The sequence below is a fragment of the Lipophrys pholis genome, assembly GCF_963383615.2.
Source record: "Lipophrys pholis genome assembly, chromosome: 1".
NCBI lineage: Eukaryota > Metazoa > Chordata > Actinopteri > Blenniiformes > Blenniidae > Lipophrys > Lipophrys pholis.
In genome coordinates, this window is record NC_137635.1 from 22,232,973 (window position 1) to 22,256,649 (window position 23,677).

Here is a 23,677-nt window from a genome sequence, read left to right on the forward strand (position 1 = left end):
TCACTGCTCTTCTTTTACTTTACATTTTACCTCCACTTGTTCTGAGGCGGAGGTTCCTCCGTGTGAGTGTGTTTCCTGTTGGAATATTAATTCATCACCGTGACGACAGGAGAGGTTCTGCTTCCATTAATTCATGGTTCTGCAGTTCTGTCAGCGTGAGCATTAGTATTAAACTCATTATTCCAGATCAACCCTCGTGGAGCCAAACTGACCTGGAGCAAATTTATATATTTATTTTTTTGATTGATTTTATTCATTTGGAGCAGAAATTGATCCATAGTTCCCATCACAGTCTCCAATTTGGCATATATAAACAAAACATATTAATACAAAGGAAACAACTGATTACAACAAAATAAGTTTCTTTGCTTGAAAGGGAGCGAAAAGACGTAAAAATACTTGTTTACTTCTACCCCCAAGTACAATATATACCTAAATAATTGGATGTTAGAATACTATCATTATGGTAATGAAAAAACTGTATATGTAACTAGGGATGTCCCGATCCGATCGGTAGATATCGGATCGGGGCCGATATTAGTGATTTGTGAGTGATCAGGAATCGGCAAATCCTGCCGATCACCCCGCCGATCTAAAAAAAGCAAAAAAAAAACGCGGTCCGCTACGTCACCTAATAACCAGAACAATCAGGGCCTAGAAGCTCCGGTAGAGCTGCAGAAGCTAGAAGCAGGTGGAGCAGGGCCATAGACCTATAAAACTAGAGTTATATATCGTGGTTTATGTGTTTATAGCAGAAGTCTACTTCTAAATTTCTATGTGGTCTGTCTTCTTCTGCGTTTTTGTTGTTTGGTGAGTCACAGCGCCCCTAAAGGCCTGGCATGTGTACTACATGCCCTGAAGCCTCGTGTTGAGCCGTGTTCAGAGTGAGGTGTGGACGGTTTGTTGGGAGAAGGACAGGGAGAAAAAATATGTTTTTTTTCGACGTGTTCGCAGTTTACAACAACTAAAGAAAAAGCCTTAAATAAAAAAAAGCTTTAAAATAAAGGATTTTAAAATAAAGGATCCCTTTAAAGTCCCCACAGGGCAGCGATATGGTGAAACAATAACCCAGAAGGTTCCTCTACTTTGAAGGGAGACTGGGATATTCTGAATAAGTTTTTTAGAGTACTATGTTCAGAGTACTTTTGTCAAACAGGTTTTACCACTTTGATGTGGAATCAAGTGTTTATAATTCACATTGAAATGTAAATGTTTTGTGATAACTCAGGTCAAACCTCTCATACTGCTTTAAGGTAAACTGAAATTTAATACACAAAGAAGTTACATTGGAGCCTGAGAGCTTTTATGTTTAAGTCGTTCTGAGAAGAAGTTTGATTCAATAAGTGAGTTTTACAATAATGTCTAGCTAAACAAAGCTTCTGCCAATAGTGCTTTTAGCTTCAGACGTCTTAGTTGCTCCAAAAATAGACTATTGAGTATCTTTGCAATAGTGATGTAAGTATCGGATCGGGAAAGTATCGGTATCGGCCGATACTCAATTCTGAAAAATCGGATGGGTATCGGGGGCCAAATAGTATGATCGGGACATCCCTATATGTGACCATACAACATTCCTAGATAAACTCTCATACACACATGTCCATTACCTCATCATTAGCTGCTGGTTTTAACTCCAGCCTTCATCATGTCAGACACCACCAACAAACATCACAAGTTCTTACTGTCGGGGTTGTGCAGGGTGGAACCCAAACGCTGACTCAGCCGGTTCCGTTAAAAACCGGTTTATTGTAACAAAAAGTCCAGGGAACCCCAGGAGACACGACGACCAGAGGCGAGACAAGTTGACGAGGAGACAAGACATGTTGACGATCCGACAAGGACAACAGAGGGAGAGGAGTTTAAATACACAAGGAAGGGGTGGACACAGGTGGAACATTGGTTCATTGGAGACACGAGGTGAGACACAGAGACAGACAATTACTACTGTAGGACACAACACCATGGAGAGCGTTTCCTCTGTCTTGTATTGAGTCAACACCTCTTAAAAAGGCGGATTATTAAAAAGCTATTGACATTAACTCTCAGAGCAGTGGGTCCTCTCTCGCCCTCTTCGATCCTGAGTTGTTGACGACTGACCTGCTGTGAGGTCAACGTAGACCTCCTGCTGCCTTCCTGAATCTTCCCTCTGTCCTCTGGGTCCAAGGTCTCTACGGTCTTCCAAAGAGGAACGGTAAACTCAAAGACATCAGCCACTTTGACGCAGCCTTCTTTGGAGTGCACCCCAAACAGGCCAACACCATGGACCCCCAGCTCCGCCTCCTGCTGGAGACCACCTATGAGGCCATTGTGGACGGAGGTAAGAAAAGAGGGGGATGGAAGCTGGAATGTAATCTGAGCGTGTGCTTGGTGCCTTTTAAAAGATGTATGAACTGACAGAGAGCTTCATTGAAGGTTAAAAGTTTGTGTTTTAAAGGTTTATACCATCTTGATGAAGTATCTGTGGTGTTTTAAGAAGTAATCCGAAGTCCTGGGTTATACACCGTCATAACTGCTTGTCATAAAGCTGCTGTAACACATGTACAAGACAATAAAAGCTTTTAAATATGCTGTTGTGCAACCTCTTTTAAAGAAGAAGCATCTTGTTTTCTCCCATTTTAGATCCATTTCTAAACTCCAGTTTTTATCCAGAGTTTTGGAGAGAGCTGTTTTTAACCAATTGCAGACGTGGATCATTTTAGTATTTCTGAACAGTTTGGATCTGGTTTTCAGGCCCGTCACAGTCGTGAAACTGCCCCTTTAGGAGTTTTTAATGATACTTCTCTTAACTGTCGCTGCAGGACACTCGGTTGCTTTAGTGCTTTTAGACCAGACTGCTCTCTCTGATCCAGTTCACCACACTATTCTGCTTTCCTGTCTGGAATCCTGTGTGGACTCTAAAAGCTCTGAAATGGTTCCAGTTGATCTGACAGACAGAAGCTTTCCTGTTCAGCTCGGGGATTACTCCTCATTGACGGCCCCACTCTCCTGCAGGGCTCCAGAATAGGCCTCTAATACTCTCTGTGGACACGCTACCCAGCAGTCCGTTGTGAAGAATCATCGTATTTCTTTTCACTGTTTTGCAAAGATGAAGTCCAGATCTACTTGCCAAAGTTGCAGGTTGATCACAGCCATTGCTCAACTGCTGAGAGGATCTAAGATCATGACTGGATCTTACTTATCTTTTGTCCCGATGAAACTAAAACAGGTTGTTGTTTTGATCCTGACCCTCCTCCAGAAATCTGGGACCGATTTTTTGACGCTGCTTTTAAACAAATCAGCTCTGTGGTCCAACCCGGATCCTTTCCGTTGAGGTGGTTGTCCAAAGTAAAGTCTTCTGTCTCCCACAGCGACTCTGTGAGTCAGACATGCTTTAAACATCTATGGACTATGGCCTGACTAAAGCGTGATGGATTCCTCGTGTGGGTCCAGTGCAGAGTAGTAGAAGAGGTTTTCAGACACTGTGAAGCTTTTTGACAGCGTGACGTCTGAGCCCAGATCCCTTCATGACACTGCAGAGCTTCTCTCTTTCTTCTTATTCTTTCATCGTCTTTGTGAGGCTTGCTGAAGAAATGTGGACTGAAAGTTAAAAAGCCAAACTGTGCTGCAGGCCTGAGTCCGGCGGCACTGCGGGGCAGTAAGATGGCCGTCTACGTCGGGGTGAGCGGCTCGGAGGCAGGCGAGGCCTTCAGCAGAGATCCAGAGGAGCTCCTGGGCTACAGCATGACGGGCTGCCAACGCGCCATGCTGGCCAACAGACTGTCCTACTTCTTTGACTTCAGCGGTGAGGGATGCTGGTTCAAATCCGTCTGATGTCCACCGTTTGTTTTTATGTTGAGGACAGGCCGGTGCTGTGTCCAGTCTGTCTTCTGCCATTTTGTAAAAAACACTTTCCACTTTTAATTTGGCTGACATCAGAGCGGTATCCACCATGTAAGACACTATTGTTTCACGTTTGATGTGAAACATTGAGTGTCTAGCTTTACAGGGATTCCTCATTTGTAGTGGAGGTCGATCATTTCCCATTGTGAGTCTCAGTGGAGCTTCCTGCTTCCCTCCCCAGGCCCCAGCCTCGCCATCGACACAGCCTGCTCCTCCAGCCTGCTGGCCTTAGAAAATGCCTTTCACGCCATTCGGCAGGGCCACTGCGAGGGGGCTGTGGTTGGAGGGGTCAACCTGCTGCTCAAGCCAAACACCTCAGTGCAGTTCCAGAAACTGGGCATGCTCAGCCCGGAGGGAACCTGCAAGTCCTTCGACTCCTCAGGTAAATGGTGTTTGGCGTTGTTGTCCAGCGGCAGACTTTAAACCACAGTTCAGAGCCGTTCTGACGTTAAATGAAATTGTAGTGGCAGTTTTATTGACACGTCCTTGCACGTGTTCATATGGACTTTCAGATTGACTGTTTGTATTTTCTCCCAGGAAATGGATACTGCCGGTCTGAAGCAGCGGTTTCCGTGCTACTGACCAAGCGATCTCTGGCTAAAAGAGTCTACGCAACAGTGATCAATGCCGGCAACAACACTGACGGATATAAAGAGCAAGGTGAGCGGGAACATTCCGGGCCAAGGCACTGTCAGGTCCTGATGCTGAGACTCCGCCTCCACTGAGGAGTATTTTCCTGCTTCCTCAGGGGTGACGTTTCCTTCTGGTGACATGCAGCAGAGGCTGGTTCGTTCCCTCTACCAGGAGGCAAATATAACACCCGAGCAGGTGGAGTACATCGAAGCCCACGGCACCGGAACAAAGGTCCGTTTCTTTAACCGCATCTTCTGATCGTTGCTAGGGTGTACTGATACTTATTGAAGTACCTTACCTCTGCAGTATATGTGATTTCCTCCAACAGGTTGGGGATCCACAGGAAGTGAACGGTATTGTCGGTGTGTTCTGTGAGTCCAGGAAGGAGCCCTTGTTGATTGGTTCCACCAAGTCCAACATGGGCCATCCAGAACCAGCGTCCGGTCTGGCTGCCTTGGCGAAGGTGAGGTTGACACACTGACAGTCGGTTAGTGCCCCGTTTACACAACAACGTTTTCAAGTGACAATAGAAAACTTGCGTCACGCTTTGTGTGTCAGTTTACACAACAACGGTGCTCAGGCTGCTGCAAATGCAACTTTTTGAGAACGGCTACCCAAGGTGGAAGTTTTCAAAAACGCTCCGACTCTTTCGGAGTTGGGACATCGCAGCGCCTCTGAAACACTGCTGCCTGGCATGATACCACCGTAATAACAATCCAACTTGGTTGTTTTATTTTAACAGTCACCGTAATAACAATCCAACTTGGTAGTTTTATTTTAACAGTCACCATAATAACAATCCAACTTGGTGATTTTATTTTGACAGTCACCGTAATAACAATCCAACTTGGTAGTTTTATTTTGACAGTCACCATAATAACAATCCAACTTGGTGGTTTTATTTTGACAGTCACCATAATAACAATCCAACTTGGTGATTTTATTTTGACAGTCACCGTAATAACAATCCAACTTGGTGGTTTTATTTTGACGGTCACCGTAATAACAATCCAACTTGGTGGTTTTATTTTGATGGTCACCGTAATAACAATCCAACTTGGTGGTTTTATTTTGATGGTCACCGTAATAACAATCCAACTTGGTGGCCACACACACACATGCAGCAGACATCTGTGTGTGGCTTCATCACATAAACAACCAACCGCACCAACTAGTGGTGCAGTTTCTCCCTTCATTGTTTCCCAAACATTGTGGTGTACACGCGGCCAGAGTACTCCGCAGATCAGACAGGTGTACTTGCTATCTTACTTTCATTTTGAAATGTGTCAGACCTAGAAGCAGTAAAATCCTGTGCTCTGACTGTCTATGACTGTAAATACAACCTGACCAAGTGACACGCCCCCAATAAAGCCAGTGATCACTCCATCCATCCATCCACCCACCCATCCACCCACCCATCCACCCACCCACCCATCCACCCATCCACCCATCCATCCACCCATCCACCCATCGCTCTTCCAGTCTCTGGAGCAGGCAGTGCTTTAGGTGCCGGTACTCCTCTGGGTGACATGCTGTCAGTCTCTCAAACAAATATGGACAAAAAACATGATATTCAGCTGCGCGCACAGACATTTTGGGTGGCAGATGCTCAGTGCAAAATAAGGCATATATATACTGTATATATATATATGTAATTCTGTGTGTGTATATATTAGGGATATCCCGATCACACTTTTTTGTCCCCGATACCGATCCGATTTTTCAGAATTGAGTATCGGCCGATACCGATACTTTCCCGATCCGATACTCACATTACTATTGCAGATATACTCAATAGTCTATTTTTGGAGCAGCTAAGATGTCTGAAGCTAAAAGCACTATTAGCAGAAGCTTTGTTTAGCTAGACATTATTGTAAAACTCACTTATTTAAATCAAAATTCTTCTCTTTCTCTTTAGTTGTTGTTGTAAACTGAGGGAACATCCACACCACGAAAAAACGATCTTTGTCCTCCCTGTCCTTCTCCCAACAAACCGTCCACATCTCACTATGAACACGACTCCACACGAGGCTTCAGGGCATGTAGTACACATGCCAGGCCTTTAGGGGCGCTGTGACTCACCAAACACAATAAAAAAGCAGAAGACAGACCACATAGAAATTTAGAAGTAGACTCCTGCACTTAAACACATAAACCACGATATATAACTCTAGTTTTATAGGTCTATGGCCCTGCTCCACCTGCTTCTAGCTTCTGCAGCTCTACCGGAGCTTCTAGTCCCTGATTGTTGTGGTTATTAGGGCATGTTGTGGACCGCGTTTATTTATGTTTTGTTAGATCGGCGGGGTGATCGGCTGGATGCACCGATCCCCGATCACTCACAAATCACTAATATCTGCCCCGATCCGATATCTACCGATCGGATCGGGACATCCCTAATATATACATATGTGTGTTGTGACTAATGGCATATTTATTTAAATGTTGGCAGATTTTTAAAAACTCCTTTTTTTATCAGCCTGTACAGCAGTACATGTATTGGGTGTAATTTAAGCGTCTAATTGTGAAAAAAGCTGCAGTGAATTAATTAAAACTGACACAGAGGAACCTGGGGGTATGTAGAACAAGAATGCAGTGCAGTTCACTGAAAATGATTAGGTTTTTTAAGGTAAGTTTTAAAAATCTGCCTTGACAGCAATTGGGTGTGATTTCTTGTGCGTGATTGTGAAAACAAAAAGGCTGCAGTGAATCCATTAGAAAACTGACACCGTGGTACAGGGTCATGTTGGAATGGACAGGACAGGGACGAGGTGCAGTTTGCTGGAAACAATTAGATTAGATGTTTTAGTAAATGTCCTGCCTGTACAGCAATATGTGTATTGGGTGTGATTTAAGTGTGTAATTGTGAAAAATGTTGATGTTGTCAATGATCACATTGATATGGGGCACAGACAGTACAGTGGACACTATTTAAAAAAAAAATGAACATAAGCTGCACCAAATCTAAAACGAAAGTTTAGTATAGGCCACACTTGTAAAAAAATAAAAATAAAAAGCACAGGTGTCCACGCTGTAACAGGACATCAGGACTGTGGCATTACTTTTATTTTTTCAATTCTTTTTTTTTTTTACGGGTTTTAAACACTGCTTGCTGGTGAGGCAGCGGACGGGAGGGAAAGAGAGAGAGGGAGAGAGGGCAAGTGAATTACTGCAAAAATACTCATTCTCTGCTCATAAAGTATTTGCTGATTATGAGGAGAGACTTTCCTCTGAGGACGACTGGTCAGCCCCGGAGGGCAGAGTTACGTGATGCACCTGAACGCATCACCATGTATTGTTGGTCTGAAGCTGGTTCACCAGTAAAAATCCATCAATCAGCCTCGTTGTTTAAGCCGCCGAGTTCAAAGTGTGAAACAAGTAGTGGCTGACAGTCTGGACGTTAGGAAAAGTTCCGTTACGCGTCGTACGCTCGAAAAAAGTCCCGGTACGCTGAGGGGTGAAATTTAAAAGTGCCGGTACTGCGTACTGGTGCATACCGGCTCACTTAAGGCACTGCTCGCAGGCCTGCTCACACACAGCAGGGCTGGTTGCTCTTGTCAGGGACTCGGGACCCTTTTTCCATTTTAACCTGATTGGACAGACCAACAAAGTCATGTTGGTTGAATTCTACAGGTTTCAGACAACATGTGTATCTGTGGAGCAAATCCAGAGCGTCGTATCCACGTGAAACGACCCTTTATTAACCACCAATCAACCACTGGCAACAGATGGTCACATGAAGTATGTGGACATTAAAGGACACAGAGCTTCACGAACCAGGCGTCCTCCCAACATTGCTCTGCTCTGCCTGTGTGAGCTGTCGCTCTGGGACCGGGGCTGTTAGTGGAGGAGTCCTGCTCTCTGATTTTGCTGCTCCATCACAGCACACTTACCTGCAGGCTCCATCTGCTGGTGGATTGTTGAACAGATTATTGCGTGGTGGCCAGAGTCGTCGTGTTGTCTGCCCAGTGGAGGCTTGGGGAGGCCCTCTGGACGGGGGCGGAGCTCTGGGGCAGAACGGAGCGTTTGCTCTCGGTCGCTGGTGTTTGTTGACCAGGATGAGTGAGTGGCTGAGGGATAGGTCACATGATGGCTGAGGGATAGGTCACATGATGGCTGAGGGATAGGTCACATGATGGCTGAGGGATAGGTCACATGATGGCTGAGGGATGGGTCACATGATGGCTGAGGGATAGGTCACATGATGGCTGAGGGATAGGTCACATGATGAACAAGATGGCCCTCAATAATCTGGCTGTCTTGGGGTTTGTAGGATTATGGTACATCAAACTAAAAAAGTTTGGAAATAGAAAATGAGGAGTGAGTTTCCTGCGGTCTGGAGCATTAGTGAGGACTGTGAACACCTTCATCATGTGTTCCATCAGCTCACAGTGACCTCAGAGAGGTAACTCAACCATCCGGGTAACTCAACCTTAACAGTTCTACAGAAGTTTGACTGTGAGAAACGTACCACTCACTTCACTAATGAACACGTGGGTCCATCAGGTCTTTCCTGGAGGCTTTTCTTGGCGGGGCTATTGAAGGTAGTAAGTGGGGTGGTATCTGGTCCGGCCCTTCAGGTCCTGTATTAACAGACAGAAGTGGAGGAGTTAGCTGTTCCATATCACCTCACTGAGAGTTTAATTATTTAGCTTTAACTTTAATAAGTGTAACAGTTCCTCATTCACGCTGCAGGAGGTTGATTCATACCGACTCCAAAGTCCAACATGAGCCAGACGCTCACAACTTCTCAAGTTCTGAGGCCTTTCTGATCCTTGATGGACGAGTCGGCCAAGGCCCAGAGGAGTGGACTGTATTACTGACGTCTCCAAACAATCTACTGCAGTCACTTCCTGTTACCTGATACCTTCCAGCTTCAGTGTTTCAACCCTTCATGTTCCCTTAAAGTGTGGAGAAGCTTAGTGAGAGAGAGGACTTGTGTACCATCCACGCTTTACTCAATATTCTTGTTCAAACTTCAACTGACTCCTTCTGAACTTTCTAAAACTCTATATGGAATGTCTGTTGCTCACTGAGCTCTTTCCAAATAGTCGTTCCTGCATCCAAGTGTTACAAGGGTGATAATCGGGCTGTTCAGCAGCGCCACTGCTTTTTCTTTAGACGTCCCAGAGTTTGTTATTACTGCTGAACTAGTTTCTGTGTGTTCTGCAGGTGGTGCTTTCTTTGGAGCATGGCGTCTGGGCTCCCAACCTGCATTTCAACACTCCGAACCCCGACATCCCGGCGCTCACGGACGGTCGGCTGCAGGTCGTCGACCGACCGATTCCTGTCCGAGGAGGCTTCGTAGGCGTCAACTCCTTCGGATTCGGAGGTTCGAATGTTCACGTGATCCTCCGTCCGGCAGAGAGACTGGCTGCCTCCCCCCCACAGAGGTCCCATCCCAGGATGCTCCAGGCCTGTGGCCGCACCGAGGCCGCAGTAAACGCCATACTCACCCGGGGGAGGGAGCACACTGCGGACGACAGCTTCCTGTCTCTGCTGAACGAGGTGTCGGGGGCGTCCCCCGCCATCATGCCGTACCGAGGCTACGCCGTGGTGGGCTCTCAGAGCAGCATCACGGAGGTGCAGCAGGCCGCAGCCGCCGCCAGGCCGCTGTGGTACGTCTGTTCAGGTGAGAAAACGGACGCGTCAACCAACCATGAAACACAGCTGGTAAACATTTAACCAGAGGCCCCCGAAGTGCTGCTGCACTCGGCTCATGGACAGAATGATGCGGGGTGCGATGTCCCCCGGTGTTTGGTCGGTGTTCTCCAGGTTCTCCGGCTTCTTCATGTCAGGATTAAGGCCCCTGCATCCTCCCTTTTTGAACCCATAAGAACAAGAACAAAGTTTGGCAGTGACGTCAGCCAGCTGACGAAAAAAAAAGCTTTTTCGGCAGGACTGTTCATACGCCGATAAGAAGCTGCCGAACTAGCAGACCACGCCCCCTCGTAGCAGGTCACGCCCCCTCGTAGCAGGCCACGCCCCCTCACAGCAGCCACACGTCTGTGATGCGGCGTTTAAACTTTTCAACTGCACAGTTTATTTCTGTCCTCCAGTGCTTTCAGAAATACATTTCTCTAAACTGTTTCAGTAATAAAAGAGAGTTGTTGTCCGAGCGCCATGTTGACCCGGTATTAACTCCAGGAGCTGACAGCTGTTCGTGATGCGTTCAGGTGCATCCTGTAAAAGCCTACACTCCCACATTTTAATGAGCTGCGGCGCTTGTACAGTAGTGATGTTACGAGCTAAATATGATTAAAATATGACTGATAGTCATGAGCGAACTGGAACACGCATGAGCAGCACACTGTAGAGCAGAAGTTTCAGCAGAGCAGCTCCTACATAGTTCAGCCAGGACGGTTGGTAGAGCTGAAACTAATGTCTTCAGCCAGAAGGAGCTGGACGAAGGAAATTAGGTCATTTTGTTCAGCAGGACCGTCACTGCCCAACTTTCTTCTCGTTCTTATGGAGGATGAAGGGGCCTTTAGTCAGTCGTCCTGGAGGGGTGCGTGTTTCTGTGTGACTCGGGGAATAAGTCCGTAACATGAAAATGAGAAAAACGTAAATGTCAAAGCAGGAATCCTCAGAAAAACTCAAATACCCCAAACAAAAAAACTGCCCCCCCCCCCCCCCCCCTCTTAACTATAAACTCTTTCTATGTGTTGGTATTTTGACAGTAGCAGGAAACCAGTGAATCTTTGTGTTCGTACCTGAAGCTGCTGCTGGTGTTTAGAAGTGAACTCTCTGTGCCCTGCTCTGACCTCCTGTCATCTCAGCAGTAGAGTTTACTGCTCTACTTCACTTTTCACTAGACGAGCATTATGGTGCAAAAGAAGGCCTTTTTTCAGCTGCTATAGATCATCTAGTCCCTATTGATTTGTTAACGTCCATTCTGGGAAGTGGAAACCATTAAATAACTCCACCCCCACCACCAACCCCCCCACCCCCCTGCACCCCCCCAGAATGTCGGCCCGCCACTCCTAAATGAATGTAGAGGAAACACTGGAATGACCAATTGCTTTTTAAGAAAGAGTTAAAACATTGAATCTGTGGAAACACTTTTCAGCACATTAATTCGTGTGTGTGTGTGTGTGTGTGTGTGTGTGTGTGTGTGTGTGTGTGTGTGTGTGTGTGTGTGTGTGTGTGTGTGTGTGTGTGTGTGTGTGTGTGTGTGTGTGTGTGTGTGTGTGTGTGTGTGTGTGTGTGTGTGTGTGTGTGTGTGTGTGTGTGTGTGTGTGTGTGTGTGTGTGTGTGTGTGTGTGTGTGTGTGTGTGTGTGTGTGTGTGTGTGTGTGTGTGTCAGGAATGGGCACGCAGTGGGCCGGTATGGGCCGCAGCCTCATGCAGCTGCCAGACTTCCGAGACTCCATCCTGCGGTCGGACGTGGCGCTGCAGCCCACGGGCCTGGTGGTGTCTCGGCTGCTGATGGAGGCCGATGACTCCACCTTTGAGGACACGGTTCACGCCTTCGTGGGCCTCGCCGCCATCCAGGTACCACGTCAGTCTGTCAGCGCGTGCTCTCCGTCTGACGTATTCCAGCCAACACATTCCCACTCGGTCGGTAGAGGGGTAGTGGTCATCTCCGCTGACCATTAATAGATAAACTAGATAGAATTCAAATGGCAATCCAGGTCTGAGTATGTTATCTTTCACTTCCTACTTTGCCAGCAGAGGTAGGATCGGTCCTATCCTCCTGTCTGGAACCTGCTGGACTGGCTTTTCATTCACAGTTTGCATATTACCCCTGTGCACACATGGCTTTCTCTGTGGTGTGTTGTAATGGAGTGCTGAGTAATCCTGGGCGTCCCCGCCCAGTGCTTTCTCAGCAGAGGGACTCTTTGTTGTTTGTCTCCTCCTGATGGATCGTCGTTACTCCCTGAAATTTAATTTCAATGTTGTGAGATGAAATACATTAAATAACCTGGACATATTGACACTTTAGAAGGACTGAACCTGAACAATTCTCCAGTTATTTGTTGGATCAGGAGTCGGCTCTTCCTCCCAGGACCCCCCCTGTGGCTGGACGTAGTGATGGACCTGCATGTCTCCTTCCACAGATCGCTCAGATCGACCTGCTCTCCAAGCTGGGCCTGCAGCCTGACGGGATCGTCGGACACTCAGTGGGGGAGCTGGCCTGTGGCTACGCTGACGGCTCGCTCAGCCACGCCGAGGCCATCCTGGCCGCCTACTGGAGGGGCCGCTGCATCAAGGAGGCCAACCTGCCCTCAGGGGGCATGGCCGCAGTCGGTGAGCCTCACAGCTTGTCAGCTGGAAACGCTGCTCCGCTTACGCCACAGCAATATTTTCAAAAAGACGTCTGTTTACAAGAAGATTATATCGTTTCCATGTTGGTCCACCAGTCGGTTTGTTTGTTTTTGGAACCAAAGCACACTTGGACTTTGTCTGTCAAAGTAAAACTACCGGTACCAAGTCCAGGAGAACACGGACTGGGACTCGTGACACCACTGAGGAAACCTTGTTGTAATAGGCTCTACTGAGCATGTGCAGAACTACTAGTTACTACGGCCATGGTGACCAGGACCAGGACCACGACCACGACCACGACCACGACCACGACCACGACCACGACCACGACCACGACCACGACCACGACCACGACCACGACGTTTTCTAAAACTGTCATTATCCGTGTTTCTGAGCTCCGTTGTCATGTAAACAGACACCACAACAAAACAAAAGTGAGCCGTTGACACCGTTGCCGAGGAGATAGATATTATTATTTTAACATTTAGATATTAGCCGGAATGTTTTCAGGTCTCATTTGTCCAAAAACTAGTCGTCACCAGATTTCCAGTGTCTTTGATAATAATTCAGACGTTGTCTTTGTAAACTGATGTTTTATCTTGAATGAATAGAAAAGCTTTCACACACAGGATCATGGGGGACGTCCCTCAGGAGGACAAACGTTACAAACTGAACTTGAAAGCTCTTTAGAGCTCTCAGTATAGGTGGTATAGGTAGTATAGGTAATGTCATGCTTTTACTTTGTTAATTGACTGAATCTTTGTGCAGGTTTGACCTGGAAGGAGTGCATCGCCCAGTGTCCTCAGGGAGTGGTTCCAGCCTGCCACAATGCAGAGGACACCGTCACCATCTCTGGCCCGAAGGTCAGAACTGCTCCCATTTAAAACCAAACACAGGCACAGCCTCTGGCTTCCTGCCAAATCCATTTTATTTTTGGCAAAAATGACAACTCCAGTGGAGACATGGAATATGGCGCTGGAGGGTAAATCTTTTGACACAACAGAAAATACTGCAAGACAAGCGGACAGATATAGATGGAACGAATAGGGGAAATATTATCTGCATTTTCAGAATACCTGAAGATAAAGAAGGTACTCTGCCACCAAGGTCCCTAAAAGCAGTTTTACTTGGGAAACTTGATTGTCTTCTCTTCAATAGAGAAGAAGACCAAAAATGTTAGAATGTCACATTTTTCCTCCCTAAGGGAGGAGATTGAAAAGAAAGCTCGAGTTTTAAAACAGACATAGTATGAATCTTGGCCTTAAGGCCACTAAAAGCTGGCCAGAACATTATAGAATATATAACATATATGAATCCTAAATCACAACAACTGCTGCAATATTACAGGTTTTTGAGGATTACTACAAAAAGCTGTATTGAAAACCTCCAGCAGACAAAGACACCGTGAGACTTTCTCAACATGCTTGGTCTGCCCTCTACTGGCGAGATGCGGAATAACAGCTGTACTGCTAAAATAACACAGGAGGAAATACAGGATGATAATTAGTAGATTGAAGCCAAATAAATCACCTGGTACTGATGGGTTTCCATCTGAGTGGTGTCAAATATTTAAAAGTGATGTTAACACCTTCACCTATGTCACCCCCCCCCCCCCCCCCCCCCCCCCCCTTCCCCGACCCATCACAGTGAGAGGCAATTATATCACTGAGCCCAAGAGAAGGCAAAGATACAGAACAATGTAATAACTTGAGACCAATCTTAATTATATAAATATATGTATACTGCAGTACTCTGTAGAGGATTTGAGACCTTCATGCCACATGTCATTGATGAGGACCAAATTGGGTTTATTGAAGGTCTCCAAGCCAGAGACAATATTAGGGGGACACTACTATCATAGATCCAGTGCAAGAAAGAGGACTAAAGGTACACTACTAGAAAAAGCTTTTCATATCCAGTACTCGAGTAACTTCGGCTTGAATGAAAAATCAATACAGAACTTTAAAACAGGACGAGGGTTCACATGGGGACGAGGCTCCAGACCAGGCTGCTGCTTGAGCGCGACACTCTTCGTATGGAACACCAAACACAGATCACTTCTACTTTCTTCAGTCTTTACCAATCACGGTACCTCAAAACAAATGTGTCTCCTGGGACAAAAACATATCGAGGCTCTTTTGGAATGAGCGAGACGAAACTGGAGGCGTAATGGAGGAAAGTCTCTGCAGGAGCGGCGCCGAGGCCTGTGGCGTGTTGGTGTGAAGCAAGGTGGAGACATCGAGGTTACGGAGTTACACATTCCAACATTTTGAGTATAAAAGAACAAATAGAAATGGTCAAAAGGCCAATAGACCCAATAACATCTATTTGCTGGTAATTTGTGAAAAGGTACTGAGGAAATAGAAATGGCAGTCAGAGAGGAAATAGTGAGTTTGCCAGTGGACGATCCAAAGCTTCTGCCAGGTCTGGGTGACTGCAGGTCTAAACCACGGAGCGAGGAAGGCAGGAGGCAGGACTGCTCTGTAAACAGGGGAAGTGCTGGAGCTCTCAAGAATTACACGAGACATTTGGATTGCAAAAATAAGTTTGTTCAGATTTTTACAGATACTGAAAGAGATGAGAATTAATTCTCAGTCTGGATTGAATGAAATCATCCAGAATATAGTGGAATCTTCATCACTCCTCCGATGAAGAGCAGGCGACTGAAACCCAGCGACCAGCTGGAGGCGCTGTGGTGATCGAGTTGTACATTAAAGCCTTTTTGGAATATTGTAAATACAAAATACATTAAGATAAGATATCCCTTTATTTATCTCGCATGTGGAGAAATTTGTAGTGGTACAGCAGGATAGTACAGAGAAAGAAGCACACATAGTAGGAACTAAAAAAAAGCAGATAAAAATACAATATAATAGAAAAATATGCACACGTAAACACATTAACCGATTATATAAAAGTGTGTTGTCATGTACCTGGGAAGTTGTGCAGAAAGAAGATGAGCATCTGCTACAAACTATGTATGCTTATTGTTTATACGTTATACTTATAAAAGACGACCCAGGAAGAGGCACAGAGTGGAAACACCCAACATGGAGCGATGGCTGCAGATCATCCAGGATATTCACTCAATGGGGAAGATGACTTCCCAAATTAAAGCTCAAGGGTCGTACAGGTTGAATGAGGTGGAGGGGAGGGAAGAGGGAAGGTCACCTTGAATTGGACTAATTAATGCTGTGAGACAGAAAACCACACATGATGGAGACGCCCCACGCTGTTGTTGTTTATCACTGTTTGACTGTCAAAATAAAATAAAAAGGAAAACTGCAGCCATCTTGCTTATATAACGTGTCTCTTGATGTGTTTCAGGATGCAATCAGCACGTTTGTGACGGCGCTGAAGGAGCAGGGCGTGTTTGCCAAGGAAGTGCGGAGCGCTGGCGTTGCTTTTCACTCCTACTACATGGCGTCCATCGCTCCAACGCTGCTGGCTGCGCTGAAGAAGGTGTGTTGAAGTGTAACCACAGCCTGTTATTATCATTGGACGGAGTCTCTGAAATGTCCTCGTGGCTGCAGGTGATCAAGGAGCCGCGGCCGCGTTCGTCCCGCTGGGTCAGCACCTCCATCCCCCAGTCCGAGTGGGAGTCCCCGCTGGCTCTGTACAGCTCGGCTGACTACCACGTCAACAACCTGGTGAGCCCGGTGCTGTTCCAGGAGGCACTCCGTCTGGTGCCGGACGATGCAGTGGTGGTGGAGATTGCACCGCACGCTCTATTGCAGGTAGGCACCAGTCCTTACCAGAGCGGTGGCTCCTTTCAGAACCAGGCCGATGCTGTGTCAGGCGCTATGATGCCAAATGAAGTTCTGCTTTTGAGTTCTTATCCTCGTCCTGTCTCGCAGGTGGTGTAGGGATGTATTTAGATTTATTTGTCATTCCCAGCTTAGCAGAAAGGAGAGCAGAGGGTGCAGGGTTCCGTGGGGGGATTTCTTCAGCCTGTGACGGCCGGTCAGACAGTACCAGCCCCTCAGGGGGGGTTGTGGTGTCCTCCAGACTTCTAGAGCTTCTCAGAGCATCTTCCCTTCAGCAGATGTACTATAAGTATATCTAATTCCACGTCTGAAAAGGGGGTGGGAATATTCATCTTGGAATATTAATGAAAACACACTTTGCCTAAGAGGATATTGTGTGGAAGAGCTTTAAAACCCTGCAGCGTTATTGGAGGGGCAGTTCTTGGGGCTTTCCAGTTGCCATGACAACGTAGCAAAAGGGACGGAGGTCTTCAAACCTTCAGCCACTTAAAATCCTGCGTGTTCTCTGCACAGGCCATACTTAAGCGTAGCCTGAAGCACACCTGCACCGCCATCCCGTTGATGAAGAGGGGCCACAGCAACAATCTAGAGTTCTTCCTCTCCAACATTGGCAGAATCTACATGAGCGGGTGAGTAATCCTCTTCTTTTGTCTCCTGCGTCCTCCACTCCTGTGGATTCACGTCTTCCTGCTCCTCCTCTCGGAACTTAATCATTTGTACTTTCCTGCAGCATCAACCTGGACAGTAACAGCCTGGGCCCGGAGGTGAAGTACCCCGTCCCTGTGGGGACCCCTCTAGTATCGCCCTTGGTTCTGTGGGATCATGCTCAGACCTGGGATGTCCCCACGGTGGACGATTTCTTCTTTGGTTCTGGAGGCTCCAAGTCGGCTGCCATCTATAACATTGGTAAGGAAAAACCTCCCTGGATGATGAAGTCTTGTCTTTTCATTGAAGTACTCAGGTTTGGTGTCCACCTCTTCCTAGATCTGGAGTCTGCAGACCACTACGTCCTCCAGCACTGCATTGACGGCCGCGCTCTCTATCCGGCGACGGGCTACCTGCTGCTGGCCTGGCGCACCTTGATGAGGAGCCTGGGGACCGTCATGGAAGCCACTCCTGTGACCTTCGAGGACGTAACCATCCACCGGGCCACCATACTGCCAGCGACGGGTGAGAGGACAGGGAGACGGTTTGCAGGAGGTTCAGAAGGACTGACTGTGGACGTTCTGACGGCTTTGCCCTATTCCTTGTCTTTCTGTTCCTCCTAGGTTCTGTCCAGTTGGAGGTTAATCTTATGCCTGCCACCAACAAGTTTGAAATCTCAGAAAATGGAAACCTGTGTGTCAGCGGTGAGTTATTTTAGAAGGACATCAGATACAAACCAGCAAAGTTCCTAATCTGGAAGGGACTGAGCCCTAGAGATCCCAGAGGACCACGAGCGGCACCACTGCAGTAGTTTGCAGTAAGATACCGGATTAAAGCGTCAGTCTACTTCACATCAGTCTTTAATTCAAGCATCAAGTCTGAACTCGTCCCACCAAGACCCAGACGGGGAAACTCCGGACAGCATTATGTTATCTTCTGGCTTTTTAGCAAAATGTTATATAATTCTTGAATAATAAAAAGTCATTTTGAGTTAAAAACCTTTGGATGTTCCTTCACCGCTCTTCTGTCTGCTTTTCTGTGACTTTCAGGGAAGGTCAGCCTTCTGGAGGACGCCGCCCTCGATGCCTTCCACAATCAGATACGTGCGCAAAATGTCCAAAACGGTGAGGACAAACTGCATCTTAAAGCACAGGACATCTACAAAGAACTGCGGCTGCGTGGCTACGACTACGGGAAGGCCTTCCGGGGCATTCTGGAGTCCAACAATGCAGGTGAAATGTATTTGTAGTTTTATTTTCAGATCCTTATTTTTAATCGTCACTGTGCAGAATCGATAAAGGACATGAGACTGCTGAAGACAAAACACACAGGACTGTGTACTTCTCTTGTGCTGATGTACTTGTGAATGTGCGTCCTGTCAGGAGACCGTGGAAAGCTTGACTGGACAGGGAACTGGGTGACCTTCCTGGACGCCATGCTGCAGATGATGGTGGTGGGGCTGCCGGGACGCAGCCTGCGACTGCCCACCAGGATTCGCTCCGTGTGCATTGATCCAGCCCTCCACCTTGACAGAGTGACGGAGTACGCTGAAGGAAAACAAGGTTTGTTTGTCGTGGTGTTGTTTTGGGAAGTGTCAGCACTGCCTGGCTCGTCCCCCGTGCTTTGGTGACACTGATACTCACGATGTTCACTGCAATGAGCGTTTCCCGAAAAATGTTTAAATCCAAGGAAGGCTGTCAGAAATAAGTTTGGAGCATTTATCTTCTATGAATCCTGCAGCTGTGAGTGTCCATGTGAGCCGTCACCTGGACAGCATCCTGGCCGGGGGAGTCCAGATCAGGGGGCTTCATGCCACCGTGGCCCCCCGTCGACAGCAGCAGCAGAGTCCCCCCGTCCTGGAGGAGCTGGTCTTTGTGCCCTACGTGGAGACGGAATGCCTCTCCACCAATGTGGAACTTGCAGAGCAGCTGAACCTCTGCAAAGGTACTGACACACTTCAATAAAGCCAACAATCAAATCAAAATTCTTTCTTTAGTATTGAGTCTTGAGTCTTTGGTCTTTAGTCTTTAGTCTTTGGTCTTGGGTCTTTAGTCTTGGGTCTTTAGTCCGAGCCCAGCCCAGTAACTCCCAGCAAGCTGTTGAATTCCAGACCATCACCTGCACAGATCCACACACAGTATCAGCTCCTCAGTCAGTTGTTAGTTTTGGACAGTAGGACAAGACCAGGAAGACTTGTGATTGTTTCTCTCAGCTTCCAGCAGGATTCTATCTGGGAGCTTTTGCTCTTTCATTGAGTGTCGAGTTCGATTCCTTACCTCTCTTAAAGAAACCAAAATCTTTGTCTGTGCTCTTGCGTGGACCGACTCTGAATGACTGTTTCAGGTTTAATCGGCGCTCTGCAGCAGAAGCTGGTTCTTCACGGCATCAAACTGTCCGTCCCTGGACTCCCGGGGAAGTGTGGCGGCGCTCCTGTGAGTCCGGAGTCTCCGGAGCGCGGCCTGGGGCGCTTGCTGACCTTACTCTGCCAGCTGGACCTGAACGGGAGCTTCCGTTCTGAACTGGAGCAGCTGGTGAAGAAAGAGCGCCGGTGTCTCCTGCAGGACGTCCTGCTGCACGCTCTGCTGGACCAGCCGCCCCTCAGACACTGTCTGGACCTGGTCCTGGAAAACTGCAGCCCGGGCAGGATCAAGGTCTTGGAGGTGAGCTGTGACACAGGCCGGGGGGGGGATTGAGCCGATTTCCTAATTCTGATTCCTTTTTCAAATCTGCTTCAGGGGATTTGGGGAGAAGTCTCTTCATTGGATCCAACTATTATAAACCCAACCGCTAGTAGAGATTATAACTAACCAGTGATGCCGGTAAGGTGTTAATTAGTAACGCGCTACTCTCATATGGCGCGTTAGTATTTCCAAACAATATACAATACAGCAAAGAATGAAGGTCAAAGGTTAAAGGTGTACCAGCAGCAGGTCAAAGGTTAAAGATGTACCAGCAGGAGGTCAAAGGTTAAAGGTGTACCAGCAGAAGGTTAAAGATGTACCAGCAGCAGGTCAAAGGTTAAAGGTGTACCAGCAGCAGGTTAAAGATGTACCAGCAGCAGGTCAAAGGTTAAAGGTGTACCAGCAGGAGGTCAAAGGTTAAAGGTGTACCAGCAGGAGGTTAAAGGTGTACCAGCAGCAGGTCAAAGGTTAAAGATGTACCAGCAGCAGGTTAAAGATGTACCAGCAGCAGGTCAAAGGTTAAAGGTGTACCAGCAGCAGGTCAAAGGTTAAAGATGTACCAGCAGGAGGTTAAAGGTGTACCAGCAGCAGGTCAAAGGTTAAAGGTGTACCAGCAGCAGGTTAAAGATGTACCAGCAGCAGGTCAAAGGTTAAAGGTGTACCAGCAGGAGGTAAAAGGTTAAAGGTGTACCAGCAGGAGGTTAAAGGTTAAAGATGTACCAGCAGGAGGTTAAAGGTTAAAGGTGTACCAGCAGGAGGTTAAAGGTGTACCAGCAGGAGGTTAAAAATTAAAGGTGTACCAGCAGGAGGTAAAAGGTTAAAGGTGTACCAGCAGGAGGTTAAAGGTTAAAGATGTACCAGCAGGAGGTTAAAGGTTAAAGGTGTACAAGCAGGAGGTTAAAGATGTACCAGCAGCAGGTCAAAGGTTAAATGTGTACCAGCAGGAGGTTAAAGGTGTACCAGCAGGAGGTTAAAGGTTAATGGTGTACCAGCAGCAGGTCAAAGGTTAAATGTGTACCAGCAGGAGGTTAAGGGTGTACCAGCAGGAGGTTAAAGGTGTACCAGCAGCAGGTCAAAGGTTAAAGGTGTACCAGCAGCAGGTTAAAGATGTACCAGCAGCAGGTCAAAGGTTAAAGGTGTACCAGCAGGAGGTTAAAGGTGTACCAGCAGCAGGTCAAAGGTTAAAGGTGTACCAGCAGCAGGTTAAAGATGTACCAGCAGCAGGTCAAAGGTTAAAGGTGTACCAGCAGGAGCTTAAAGGTGTACCAGCAGGAGCTTAAAGGTGTACCAGCAGGAGGTTAAAGGTGTACCAGCAGGAGGTTAAAGGTTAAAGGTGTACCAGCAGGAGGTTAAAGGTGTACAAGCAGGAGGTTAAAGATGTACCAGCAGCAGGTCAAAGGTTAAATGTGTACCAGCAGGAGGTTAAAGGTGTACCAGCAGGAGGTTAAAGGTTAATGGTGTACCAGCAGCAGGTCAAAGGTTAAATGTGTACCAGCAGGAGGTTAAGGGTGTACCAGCAGGAGGTTAAAGGTTAAAGGTGTACCAGCAGCAGGTTACAGATGTACCAGCAGCAGGTCAAAGGTTAAAGGTGTACCAGCAGGAGGTTAAAGGTTAAAGGTGTACCAGCAGCAGGTTAAAGATGTACCAGCAGCAGGTCAAAGGTTAAATGTGTACCAGCAGGAGGTTAAAGGTGTACCAGCAGGAGGTTAAAGGTTAAAGGTGTACCAGCAGCAGGTTAAAGGTGTACCAGCAGCAGGTCAAAGGTTAAAGGTGTACCAGCAGGAGGTTAAAGGTGTACCAGCAGGAGGTTAAAGGTTAATGGTGTACCAGCAGGAGGTCAAAGGTTAAAGGTGTACCAGCAGGAGGTTAAAGGTTAAAGGTGTACCAGCAGGAGGTTAAAGGTTAATGGTGTACCAGCAGCAGGTTGAAGGTGTACCAGCATGAGGTTAAAGGTTAATGGTGTACCAGCAGCAGGTTAAAGGTGTACCAGCATGAGGTTAAAGGTTAAAGGTGTACCAGCATGAGGTTAAAGGTTAAAGGTTAAAGGTGTACCAGCAGGAGGTCAGGCAGGGATCAGAACAGAGTTTGGTCAAAGCAGTTGTCGTTTTTATGTTGAGATCGGGGGGGGGGGGGGGGGTTGTCGACAGCTGCTGAAGGTAACTAAAAGTTACTTGTAATCTAACTCTATTCAGTGACTCAACTAAGTTACTTTTTAAAGGAGTAACTAGTAATCAGTAGTCTGATTACTTTTTCAAGGTAACTGCGGCCACACTGTAACTCACAAGCAGATATCAAAGCCTTTAATTCTCTGCAGATGTCCAGGCCAGGGCTGCCCAATGTCCCCTGTGTCCTTCTGCTTCGCCATGGCGCTTGGTCAGTCGGCTGAAATCTCAGAGTGAGACACTGCCTCGTCTGTCTCTCCTCACATGATTTGTTTTTGATTAATCTGGAACCTCACCACAGGCTTTAGGCCACCTGCTGGACACTTTGGGGAACATCTGTGGTATAAAACCAACGGTGGGGAGAGCGTCTTCGTCCTGTTGCATTAAGAAGACAGAGCGTCTCCACCAGTCCAGCACAGTTTGAACTGAACTCGCCCGGGACATTGGAAACGTCTTCCCTATAGACTGTGACCCCTGGTGAAAGAAGTAGGAGTCTTTAGAGACATGGAGCACGATGTCTGTCTCCATGTTAGGACGCATTAATATTATACCTAAATGTTTATATTTATTCCAGTCAGTCCGTCTCTCCCAGCCTCCCGCTTTCCCTCACTTAAAACAGCTTCACCTCTTTTAGACGGAATAATAAAGTTCTTATTTTATTTTAATACATTTTTTCTCTCTGCCACTAATCTTGTATTGTTGAGGGGGGGAGGGGCGGAAGCTTTTGGAAATGTTGTTGTGATGTTTTGTAGTTTGTTGTTCAACTTATTGAAAAACAAAGAAAAAGTCCGGCGCCCACTAGTGGCCCACCCTGTAAACGCACATCGCTTTTAAAAAGTTTCTGTGTGAACGTGAAACTTTTCTAAACCAGAAACACCAAAACGAAACGTTTTCACTTGAAACGTCGTCGTGTGAACGGATCTCAGACTCTTACTTCAAGCCCCCGCGGTGGTGCAGCGGCGAGCGCCCCCGCCTCACAGCAAGGAGGTCAGGGGTTCAAACGGAGCCCGGGGCCTTTCTGTGAGCGCGGGGGTTCCTCCCCCCACAGTCCAAACAAACAAGGCCCTGGGCTCCCCCGGGCACTGCTCAGCGGGGGGTCAGTTGGGTGGAGGATTCCTCCCGAGGGGATTAATAAAGTCCGATTCTTCTCCAAACCTCCCCAGGCCCTGTCCAGTGACGGCCAGCTCTTCTCCCGGGTGCTGCCGCTCCTCCACCTGCAGCCGCTGCTCCATGTGGACTACACTGCCACCGCAGCAGACCTGGACCTTCTGGCTCCCCACCAGGCCGGCCTGGAGGCCCTGTCTGCAGCCTGCACACAGTGGGACCCCCTGCTGGGCCCGGCGCCGGCGGGCCTGACCTCGGGGGCAGACCTGGTGGTGTGTAACCACGCGTGGGGTCCTTTAACTACAGACCCCGGCGTCCTGGTGACAAACCTGTCTTCTGGAGCCAAACAGAGCGGCTTCGTCCTCCTCCACACGCTGCTCAGGGGAGAAACTCTGGGGGAGACCATGGCCTTCCTCTGCAGCTCTGTTCACCACGGCAACCAGCAAGTCTTCCTCACACAGGTGAACTATCCCAACAGCGATTCAGCGTCCATCAAACTGTGATTGTGTTCAGCCAGCGGCGTCTCGCTCTGAAATGTC

At 47.5% G+C, this 23,677-nt stretch overlaps 1 protein-coding gene across 1 annotated transcript in view; it reads left to right on the forward strand.

Annotated features, from left to right (window-relative positions):
• fasn (fatty acid synthase) overlaps positions 1 to 23,677 on the forward strand; it is a 50,742-nt gene that overhangs the window by 10,964 nt on the left and 16,101 nt on the right. Inside the window, exons 3-23 of the mRNA XM_080474688.1 lie at positions 2,165 to 2,317; positions 3,608 to 3,781; positions 4,061 to 4,261; positions 4,417 to 4,539; positions 4,628 to 4,743; positions 4,841 to 4,975; positions 9,685 to 10,144; positions 11,818 to 12,005; positions 12,572 to 12,761; positions 13,548 to 13,642; positions 16,107 to 16,241; positions 16,313 to 16,516; positions 17,060 to 17,175; positions 17,277 to 17,452; positions 17,531 to 17,716; positions 17,815 to 17,895; positions 18,241 to 18,423; positions 18,574 to 18,753; positions 18,932 to 19,135; positions 19,535 to 19,851; positions 23,198 to 23,599. Of these exons, the coding sequence (XP_080330814.1) occupies positions 2,165 to 2,317; positions 3,608 to 3,781; positions 4,061 to 4,261; positions 4,417 to 4,539; positions 4,628 to 4,743; positions 4,841 to 4,975; positions 9,685 to 10,144; positions 11,818 to 12,005; positions 12,572 to 12,761; positions 13,548 to 13,642; positions 16,107 to 16,241; positions 16,313 to 16,516; positions 17,060 to 17,175; positions 17,277 to 17,452; positions 17,531 to 17,716; positions 17,815 to 17,895; positions 18,241 to 18,423; positions 18,574 to 18,753; positions 18,932 to 19,135; positions 19,535 to 19,851; positions 23,198 to 23,599 (4,019 nt within the window). The remainder of the gene's footprint in view (positions 1 to 2,164; positions 2,318 to 3,607; positions 3,782 to 4,060; positions 4,262 to 4,416; positions 4,540 to 4,627; positions 4,744 to 4,840; positions 4,976 to 9,684; positions 10,145 to 11,817; positions 12,006 to 12,571; positions 12,762 to 13,547; positions 13,643 to 16,106; positions 16,242 to 16,312; positions 16,517 to 17,059; positions 17,176 to 17,276; positions 17,453 to 17,530; positions 17,717 to 17,814; positions 17,896 to 18,240; positions 18,424 to 18,573; positions 18,754 to 18,931; positions 19,136 to 19,534; positions 19,852 to 23,197; positions 23,600 to 23,677) is intronic.